This window comes from Microtus oregoni, unplaced genomic scaffold (genome assembly GCF_018167655.1).
Source record: "Microtus oregoni isolate MIOR12 unplaced genomic scaffold, Mior012 000004F_ref0000308, whole genome shotgun sequence".
NCBI classification, from domain to species: Eukaryota; Metazoa; Chordata; class Mammalia; order Rodentia; family Cricetidae; genus Microtus; species Microtus oregoni.
The window spans coordinates 14,975,288-14,985,332 of record NW_024543063.1 but is presented as its reverse complement, the minus strand read 5'-3'; the positions used below and the strand labels follow the sequence as shown (position 1 = coordinate 14,985,332).

The following is a 10,045-nucleotide window of genomic DNA, read 5'->3' as shown; positions in this document are numbered from 1 at the left end:
ACCTAACCATGAACGATGTGAACCTTCTAGGGTTTGTTTGCCCTGTTCCCTCAATCACTGCTAGCTCATGGGAACAGGCTCAGAAAATCTCTCCTCAGGATGTCAGAACCCTTTGGGTGTGGGCGTCAGCATTGGCCTCCTGTCTGAGGACAGGCAAGTGTAGTTACAGGAGGCAGGTGTGTGAAGGAAAGGCTTTCCTTCAGAGCATCCTCCATGGAGGGGTCTCTAGAGAACTGCCATGGTGGGGTAGGATGAGGTCGAGAAGGGGATTCCTACATGAGGGAAGACTGAGGTCTGATTAAGACAGGGACCCCAGTTATTTTAGGATAGCAAGGGTACTTCCCCCCCACCCCAACCTAAGCATCCTTTTGCCCTGTGTGGAACAGATGAGTGCACATTGTTTCCTCAGGTGAAGGAGAGGCCCTAAGTCTCTAGAAATTTCTTCCAGGGGGCCACTGCAGCCTCATCCACCAAGGCCAGGCCCTCAGCCCAGACATTCTCCAGGGAGGTCAGCACATCTTTGCCTTCAAAGACAGACAGCTCCTTGCTCATGCTTGCTGCTCTAGCCCTGCGTAAAGACACTGAATGTCATCCTAGTCCATGTTCTCTGGGAGGCTGATTCCATTAGAGCACTTGGATGGATCCTCCAAATGGGCCTGCTTCAGGAAAGTGGGGAACTGGTAAAAACGGGTACATCCAAAAGGAGAGGAAAGACAACACTACCCAAAAGGATTGGGGAGTTTTTGGAAAGCTCATTCAGAATGATTGGTAGGGACTTTAAGGCTAAAGCGTGAATGTGAAGCTTGTATTATTACATTAACGTCTTCTACAGTTCCTTTTTTTTTAAGGTTTATTTATTTATTATGTAGACAGTATTCTGCCTGCATATATGCTGGAAAGCCAGAAGAGGGCATAAGATCTCACTGTAGATGGTTGTGAGCCACCATGTGATTGCTGGGAATTGAACTCAGAACCTCTGGAAGAGCAGGCAGTGCTCTTAACCACTGAGCCATCTCTTCAGCCCCTACAGTTCCCTTTCATTAATAAAACTTTCTAAATCAGCGGTTCTCAACCTGTGGGTCATGACCCCTTTGAGGGTTACATATCAGATATTCTGTATATCTGATGTTTTCATTACGATTCACAGCAGTTACGAAGTAGCAACAAAGTAATATTATGGTTGGGATTCGCCACAATTCGAGGAGCTATATTAGAGGTCTCAGCGCTAAGAAGGCTGAGTTATCATGGCCTCATAATACTTATACGTGTTTTATTTTAGTTTCGCTTTTTTTCTTTCTTTTCTTTCTTTCTTTCTTTCCTTCCTTTCTTTCTTTTTTTTTTTTTTTTTTTTTTTTTTTTTTTTTTTTTTTTTGGTTTTTCGAGACAGGGTTTCTCTGTGGTTTTGGAGCCTCTCCTGGAACTAGCTCTTATAGACCAGGCTGGTCTCGAACTCACAGAGATCCGCCTGCCTCTGCCTCCCGAGTGCTGGGATTAAAGGCGTGCGCCACCACCGCCCGGCTCCTTTCTTTCTTAATAACTCCTATACACCCCTCACACTTTCCCCAACTCTCTCAAATCTTCCTTTTGTTTGTTCTTGAGTGTTGTTGTTTGGATTTGTTTTTGTTTTTTTACACAAGGGCCTCACTAGGTAGCCCAGGTTGCCCCTCCCCCCCCCAACCTGAGGTCTTCAGGCCTCTGCCTCTTGAATACCTCCTCTAGGAGTACCGGCAGCACACCTCCCCTGGCTCCCTTTGGTATTTTAATTTAGACTGCATTCCATTGGAATTGCATATGGATGAAGGATGGGTTGACATTTTCTCAGAGCGTTGAGCCTTCTTATCCAAGTAAAAATTCTGTCTGCTCTTTTTTGAACATTGTTATTTTGCCTGGACTGGGCTCTGTGCATTAAAGAGCCTTAGAAAGGGTTAAACAGTATTTGGAAGACTGAAGCAAAAGGATCAAGAGTTTAAAGTTGAACCTTGGGTACAGAGGGAGTTTGAGGCCAGTCTGGGCTGTATGAGATATTGTCTTAAAAAAAAAAAAAAAAGCAGGCGTAAGGGGCTGGCAGTTTCTTTGGGGGAAAGGACTTGGGAGCCTTGGGAGCGTCCTTCACAGCCAGTCTGTGAAAGAGAACTGTCCCCATCCCTACCTTCACCCAGATGTCCAGATGATCTGAAGGTAGGGCAGGAGGCTTCAGGAGGAGGCACTGTGACTTTTCAACAGAAGCCCCTTATCCAACCTCCCCTATACTACCATAGACTGCAGTGCCAGAAGGCCCATAGGGCAGTCTAGGTGGGCAAGAGGGTGACACAGTCCATCTCAGGGTAATGGGGGTATGACAGGGTCCAGGGCCCCCAAGAGACTCATCAGTCAAGACAGCAGGGTCGCGTAGGTTTGTGCTTGGCTCTTTATTGTCTCTGTCCAGGGCCCCTGCAGTGGGAGTGGCTGGTGCGGAAGGTGGGACCCTCCCGCCAGCCTGAGCCCACTCTCTGCCTCTCTCTTCTTTCCCCTCTAGCTCCTCACCCATCTGCTCTCCTTCTGTATCTCCTGCTCCCACATCCAGCACCTTCGGGTTCCCTCTTACAGCCCCAGCTCTTCTAGGCCCATCCTGGGCTGGGATGGGAAAGAGAGGGGCCATTTGGACATTTTTCAGCCCCCCTCTCTCCATCTCAGCTGAGAAGGCTTCACTCTTTCTCTGACCCAGGCTGGGGGTCGAATGTGGGGATGTCCATAAAGCTCTGTCCTGATCCTGCAGATCCCAACCCCCTCTCTGGTACCCTCTCCAAAGCCAAAGGCCAGAGCCTGAGGTTACGAGGGTGGGAGGGAAAGGGCCATGACTCGAGTTGGGTTCTATCTGAAGAGCCAGGATTGACAACTGCCGACAGCCAGGACTCCTGGTAAGGTCTGCAGAGGTGCCTGGGGTCTTTCCTGGGCAGTATGAAGACCACAAGGGGGTGATCAGTGAGGAGGGGGTCAGAGGCTGTGAGTGAAGGAAAGTAGTGGCTGGGTGTGGCATCCGAGAGTGGAAGAGGCTGGTTTCAGGAGGCAGTGAAGATGGGGCCAGGACAGTGTCCGGCTTAGAGCACCTCGTGTTGTTGCTGTGTGGCCTCGCTGACGACCTAAGCGGGTGGAGAAGTCCAGTCCATCCATTGCTGCCTAGGAGAAGCCTCAGCCCCATTTACTGCATCCCAAGGCAACAGGACCTTCTTACCCCATTCAGGGTAGGGAATCACCCAGCTGGTGAAAGACTCCTGGCTGGCAGACACCCCCATTACTCCCACCAAGGACAAGGGGTCCAACGGATCACTCACCTCTCCATCTCGGGTCTCAATGGTCTTGATCATCACTGTCTTTTTAGTGTGGACTTCAGAACCCCTTTGCTCAGGGCTGGTTTCTGTAATAAACCCACCACATGCTCAGCCTGGCTAAGTTCATATCTAGGCTGTACCATGGATGAGACTCCACCCCGGGCTGCATTGTTCTAGCTAATTTCCACCTTCCTCATGGCAACCTGGCTTCTTCAAGACCTGATCCTTGAACCCAGTACCCAATAGATGGTTCTGTAGAGCCAGGGGCCAGTGCTGCTGAAGATAATGACTTCAAGAGCCAAAAGATGATGTTGAGAATGCTGGTGCAGGATGGCAGGGGACCCAAGGCCCAGACTCAGTACTCATGTTCCCTAGCCTTCTTCATTTCCTCTCTGTCTCTGGATTTCCAGAAGAGTCCTGCATAAGTCTATAGCCTCGAACTCTCCTCTAAAAGAGAGAGACCAAAGCTGCGGCCTGTGGACCTATTGGAGGAGCTTAGAGGCTCCAGTTCTTTTTCTCTGTTTGATGGCTTAATGCAAAAGCTGATCACTGATTGACTGTGCTGATCCACTGGTCCTACTGTGCCTCAGTTTCCTCTCTGGGAAACAGCAGCCACGATGCCTCCCTTAGGAGCTCAGGGCTACGGATTTGCAGCAAAAGTGATTTTATATGCAAAATGCATACTTGGTAACTGAATAAACAACTAAGTGGAAAGAGAAGTCTGAGTTTCATGGTGGGGGTCACATTTAGTTCCCTGGTGTCAGGAGTTTGGCGCTTATGAATCCCTTAGCAAGCAAGTAGCCTGTAATGAACGTTTGACTCGATGGAGCACAGCATGTATTTTTTCCTGATGGAAATGAACATCGAAGATGTAAAAGGTTTGATCTAGGAAAGCAGAGGCTGCCAAGATCTCCGACTCCCTTTCCTAATGTATCATTAGTGAGCGCCTTTCTACTCTCCGGGGTTGGGAAGCCGCTCGATCTGCATATTACTAATGTCAAATGGCAGAATGCCCTCAAGGCTTGGTCCCTTCATTGTTTGGCTTGGCTAAAATTTGGCTTCCTTTTCCCAACCGTGCATCCAACATCTTGCTCCCCGCAAACAAGGCACTCAGCAAACAGCCAGAGAATGGTGTGCCAAGTGCTCTCTGGCAGCATGCCAGACTGATCATGAGCAAGGGGTACCTTCTTGCCCAGAGAGCGAGCGGAGCGAGATGCTCCTATTGCCAGGGGAACACCCCTGCAGCTTCCAGAGTTTGCTATTCAGGACACATCCTGATTCTTAAGACCCAATAATCCAGAAGGTAGAGGGAATACAGTCAGCACAGTAGGACACACAAACCAACACCCCTACCTCCCCACCTTACCTCCCTACCCCCACTTCTCCACCCCCCATCTTTCGGTGCCTCATCCACAGCCCTCTTTCTCTTTCAAGCCTGGTCTCTTCCAGGATTCCATTCTTCTCTTCTAAAAGGCTTGGGCTACCCAAGCTGACTCCCTGGCCCTTGCAGTCCCACCCCTACCAACCAGCACACACTCACCTCGGAAGTTGAGAGCAGAGAAAGTCTGGATAGGAAGGTTGATCCTGAAAAGGGAGAGAGCATGTCCCCAAAGAGTTAAGGACACTCAAATCTCTCCCTGAAATCACCATTTCTAGCTGTCCAAACCCCCAGCCCAATACTCTCACTACCCACAATGCACAGATCAAGAACTAACTCTAGCTGTCCCACAAATTGCCCTTTCCAGAAAGACCATGCACTCTAATCCTGACCTTGGGCACGACACCAAGGTGCCTAACCCCACTGTACCCTCCAGGTCCCCAGGTCCTCCTTGCTCCTGGCACTAGAGGAGGCATGAATGGCAGCTGTGACCCTCACTTTGTGTCCACCCTCTAGGCAGTCCAGATCCAGGAGTGGGCCATCTATGCCTAGTCTAGAAAAGGGCATCTGGCCCCAGCTACCTTAAAAGGTCATCCACATTGTGTTAGATGTAGATGTTGTTCTACAAAACTCATACTGCTTATGTAACCGGGCTGGTAATGCGTTTGCTTAGCATGCACTAAGCTGTGGTTCAGTCCCTGCACCATATAAACCAGGCATGCCGGCACAGCCTTTCCAAGTCCCAGCATTAAGAAAAAGGAGACACGAGGAAGGTAGTTCAAGGTCATCCTTGAACTACATAGCAAGTTTGAGGCCAGCCTGAGCTACCTTCAGTCCTTCTCAAAAGAAAGAGACAAATAAAAACCTTAAATTCTCCTAGTTAAAAAAAAATCTCAGCCAGGCAGTGGTGGCGCACGCCTTTAATTCCAGCACCTGTGAGGCAGAGGCAGGAGGATCTCTGTGAGTTTGGGGCCAGCCTGGTCTACAAGAGCTAGTTCCAGGACAGGCTCCAAAGCTACAGAGAAACCCTGTCTCGAAAAACAAAAACAAACAACAACATCAAAAAAAAAATTCTCCTAGTAAGTCCATACATAAACATGGCTGCCACACTTTTATGGGTATTGATGATACCATTTCTTGGCGTAATGGATCTGTCTGAAATTGATGTTAACTTACATACAATGAAATGGGCAAACTTTTAGGGTACATCTAGAGAGTTTTGAGAAGTGTCTATCTCCATGTAACTGCCAGTCAAATCCAAATTCACGGTCTTTCTGTCTGTCTCCCAGAAGACTCTCTCACCCTCCTGGTGCTCATGTCTGGAGCTCGGGCGGGATGCTCCGAGCACAGATTCTGTGTGTGTGCTTGCACGTGCGCTCCCTTTAGCCTCCTCTCTCGAAGGCCTTTCACGTTCAAGGCTTCCTGCCTCGTTTCTGTTTGTCTCTCGCAGACCCCTCCCTTTCCTTCCTCATCATTTTCCACTCACTTTCATCTCTCCCTAGACTGGCAGTAATGTTTTATTACTGATTGCTGAATATGATTTTATGCTGCGGGTTCTTAATCCTAAAGGTAGATAAGGGAATACTTACATTTCTCTTTTTATAAAACGCTGTTAATTACATCTCGCTTTACCCAGGTGGCCCCGGTTAATTTTCTGTGATGGGCAGAATAGCGGTCTCCCATATAGAACTGTTTCTAGGTCTTGTTGAGATCATCTGTGACGAACTGGGCTCCCAGCACCCTACCGTACACCTAAGTCCTCACCGGCTCTCCTCGCCCTCCAGCAGCTTCCGGTAGGTGGCAATCTCCACATCCAAGGCCATCTTCACGTTGAGCAGGTCTTGGTACTCCCGCAGGTGGCGGGCCATCTCATCCTTCAGGTGCCGGATCTCCTCCTCCAGGCGTGTGATGTTATCCTGATAGCCACTGGCCTCGCTGGCAAAGCGATCCTCCAGCTCCCTCATCTGCCTCATTAGAGAGTCGTTCTGCAGGGGGTGAGGGGGCCCAAGTCAGGGACAAGTACAGAGCCTATCTAGGGAGAAGGGCACTAGAGAATGGACGAGGAAAGAGACCCCGTGTGGGAGGTCGGAAGCAACTCCACACGGTCGTGGCCAGGTAGAAGAATCGTCAAAGGCTTCTTTCTTAGCCATGGAACCCTGAGCTCTAGTGAAGTCTTATGTGGCCGTTCAGAACAAAGCATCTAATTAGGAGCATCTATAGTAGTCCTCCAACCCTACACAGGGAGACACCCCAAGAGTCCTCTGGTTCCTTATAAGATGGGTGCTAGGAATCCATCCATCTGCCTTTACCTCTCTGTACACCTGAGGAGATGGAGACCCCAGAGGGGCTCAAAGTGTCACAGAGCCAGGGTGTGGAACTAAGCTGTGGGCAGAAAGAGGCCGAGCCTGTGGGAATGGGGAGGGACTCACGGTGCCCTTGAGGGCATCGATCTCGCAGGTGTAGGACTGGATCTGGTGTCGGTACTCCATCATCTCCTGCTTGGCCTGGCGCAGCGCATCATTGTTCTTATTGGCTGCCTGGGTCAAGTCTGAAACCTGAGGGCAGAGAAAAGGGCTGTGAGGTGGAGAGAAGCGGGACGCAGTGTGGGCGAGGGAGTATGGAAGTTCCAGGCTCGCCCTACTCCATGGTGCAGGGGCAGGAAGCATCTCACGCGGAGATAGAGGATGTGCCAGGGTCCCCAGGCCACATCACCTACCTTGGACTTGTACCACTCCTCAGCTTCAGAGATGTTCTTAGCCGCAATGGTCTCGTACTGAGCCCGGATGTCCCTGAGGGCTGCTGTGAGGTCTGGCTTGGACATGTCCATCTCCACCTGGACCTGCTGCTCCTGAAGCTGGGCCTGAAGCTCACGGATCTCCTGCAGAGCACAGCTTGACGTTAGTCTCCTTCCAGACCCTCCCAAAGCATCCTCACACCTCCATGTCAGTCAACCCCATTGTCTAGTTGCTTTTGCCATCACCCAAGGGCCACGGTGCGTACCTCTTCGTGCACTTTCTTAAGGAATGCGATTTCCTCGTTGAGTGATTCAATTCTACGCTCTAGGTCGATGCGAGCTAGAGTGGCTGCATCTACATCCTGGATAAGGGAAACAACGATGTTAGAGCCTGGAACAGCTCAAGTGGAGCCAGGGCGGAGAAAAGAGAGATGGCTGCTGGGGGCCAGAGAAGGCTCACCGCTCGGAAGGCAGCCAAATTGTTCTCTGCTTCTTCTCTCAGTTGGATTTCCTCCTGTAGCCTAGGGAGGACACACACACACACAGGCAAATGGTGAGGGACAGAGCCATCAATAGAAACAACTGACTAGGGACCTATCAGGGAGCCAGCTCAGGACACAGGGACAAGCATTGGTTGCTGGGTAGAAACAAGAGGCCCAGGAAGAAAAAAAAAAGTAGAGGCCCCGCCCCCGGGGGGGGGCAGGAAGTAGCTCAGTCTCAGCCCCGCAGCCACACCCTTGAAGTCTATGTCCCAAATAGATTGACCTCCCTGGGGTTAGGAACTGTGTTTTATTTTATCCAACTCTGTGTTCTCAGGCCTAGCCTGACCCGTGTAGCTGCTAAATAAAAGCTGTGACTTTGAGGGTAAGAAGTTGACTTCGCTCAGTCGGGTAAACAGAAGCAGGACCGTAAATATACAAAGCCCATTTTGCTTTTCGATTTTTTTTTTTTAGAACTTGTCTAAAACAAGCCTTGCTTCATAAGCCCAGTTGGCTTGGTATTTGCTCTGTATCCCAGGTTTGCCTAGAACCACTGCAATCCTCCAGAATTATCCTCCCAAGCGCTGGAATTACGGGGGTGTGCCCCCACATCGGAACCGCTCAGCCTTTTCTTATTGGATCATGGTGGAAATGGGCTGGTCTTCTTGAGTTTTAAAAGGGCCACAGGCTTTACCCACTGTCCCCTTTACTCAAGCCTTTACCTAGAGCAATAGCACAGCCTCAGCTAGGCCCACGGACCAGGCTCCCCACCTCACCCCTTCCCAGGGCCTCATCATAACTGAGCTGAAAGTTACAGTCTGAGTTCCCTCCACCTGCCCTTCCCAGGTCACCCAGTTTTCCGGGCTCCTATCAGTCTCTTCTCCCTCTGACCATGCGCTGGCTGGCCCTCTACCTCGCCTCTGTTAGTGGTCATCGCAGTACCACCAGCAACTGAGCATCCTTTCAAAGACAGCTGCCTACCGTGCAATAGGCCTCCCAGGGGCCACCATTTCTTCTATCTACCTCCCCAAGAAAACTACTCCAGTGTTACACAGAAGGAGCTATAGAAAGATCCGGGGTCCCAGCTCTTCTTAGGGGAATGGGGAATGACCTTCCCCAAACATGGGAACCGGAGGGGGTGCCTAGCTCCCTGCAGGGGGATGGGGCGAAAGGGAAAGATCTGGAAGGCACTGGGCCCTCACTTGGCCTTGAGCCTCTGCAGGTCGTCGATCAGGTTGTCACGCTCCACGTCGACTCTGGCGCGCTGGTTGGTGAGCACCTCCACCTGGCGACGCAGCTCACGCATCTCCTCCTCGTAGAGCTCGGCGACGCGAGTCGGCTCGCGGCCCTTGAGCCGATTGACCTCGGCGGCGAGCGCGGCGTTCTGCTGCTCCAAGAAGCGCACTTTCTCGATGTAGTTGGCGAAGCGGTCATTGAGCTCTTGCAGCTCCACCTTCTCGTTGGTGCGTGTGGCCAGGAACTCCTGGTTCACCGCGTCGGCCAGCGAGAAGTCCAGCAGCTCGCCCGCGCCATAGGATGGCGCGCGGGTGGTCCCCAGCCGGCTGGCCCGCAAAGACCCCAGGCCCCCGGCCCCGCCCGACGTGCGAGACACCTGGTACACGCGGGATGTCACTGAGCTCGAGGAGCCTTTGGTGCCGAAGCCTGCTCGAGGAAAAACGGGAGAGCTCAGCGGGGAGCCGAGCGAGAAGCTGGGGGCTCCACCGAAGGTGCGGCGGTAGGAGGACACTCGCTGGCTGGACGAATAGGCCTGGCTCATGGTGGCGGCGTGGACAAGGCTGGGCAGACGTACTGAGGAGGCAGCGGGCAGGCAGCCGGCTGGAGAGTGGATATGAAGATGGGAGACAGGGCCCCTTAGCCGTCCGCACTATTTGTAGCCCTCCTGACATCACCCCCCCTGCGCTGCCCCTCCCCTGACAGCTGCAGGATCCCTCTGTCCTGCCAGGAAAGGGCGGCCTCAAGCGAGGGGGCGGGGAGGCCAGCTCCCCTGCAAGAGGCCTGCGCCCCTGAGCCGCCCCATGAGGACGGAAGACAGGCAGGCCTGCTGGGTTTCACAGGGTAGCTAGCTGACAGGAGATCCCAGGCTGGACTCTTTACTTTCAGAGACCTACCTTAACTGGGGGAAAGC

General features: G+C 51.9%; 1 protein-coding gene across 1 annotated transcript; it reads right to left on the bottom strand.

The window, feature by feature from the left end:
- Window positions 1-2,393: 2,393 nt before the first annotated feature.
- Des (desmin) lies at window positions 2,394-9,770 on the bottom strand. The gene is made up of 9 exons (XM_041650343.1): window positions 9,102-9,770; window positions 7,881-7,941; window positions 7,687-7,782; window positions 7,403-7,564; window positions 7,116-7,241; window positions 6,451-6,671; window positions 4,849-4,892; window positions 3,312-3,394; window positions 2,394-3,119 (listed from the first exon to the last, which is right to left on the bottom strand). Exons 1-9 carry the CDS (start codon window positions 9,674-9,676, stop codon window positions 3,078-3,080), a joined length of 1,410 nt encoding a protein of 469 aa, XP_041506277.1. The 5' UTR covers window positions 9,677-9,770; the 3' UTR covers window positions 2,394-3,077.
- Window positions 9,771-10,045: the final 275 nt, after the last annotated feature.

Excerpts from the sequence above, each read along its gene's own strand:
- Des (XM_041650343.1), bottom strand. The coding sequence starts at position 9,676 with ATGAGCCAGGCCTATTCGTCCAGCCAGCGAGTGTCCTCCTACCGCCGC. Across the intron at positions 6,672-7,115 it reads TCGATGCCCTCAAGGGCACC|AACGACTCTCTAATGAGGCA; the intron begins GTGAGTCCCTCC and ends CACCCCCTGCAG. Across the intron at positions 3,395-4,848 it reads CTCTGCTCTCAACTTCCGAG|AAACCAGCCCTGAGCAAAGG; the intron begins GTGAGTGTGTGC and ends GGTTTATTACAG.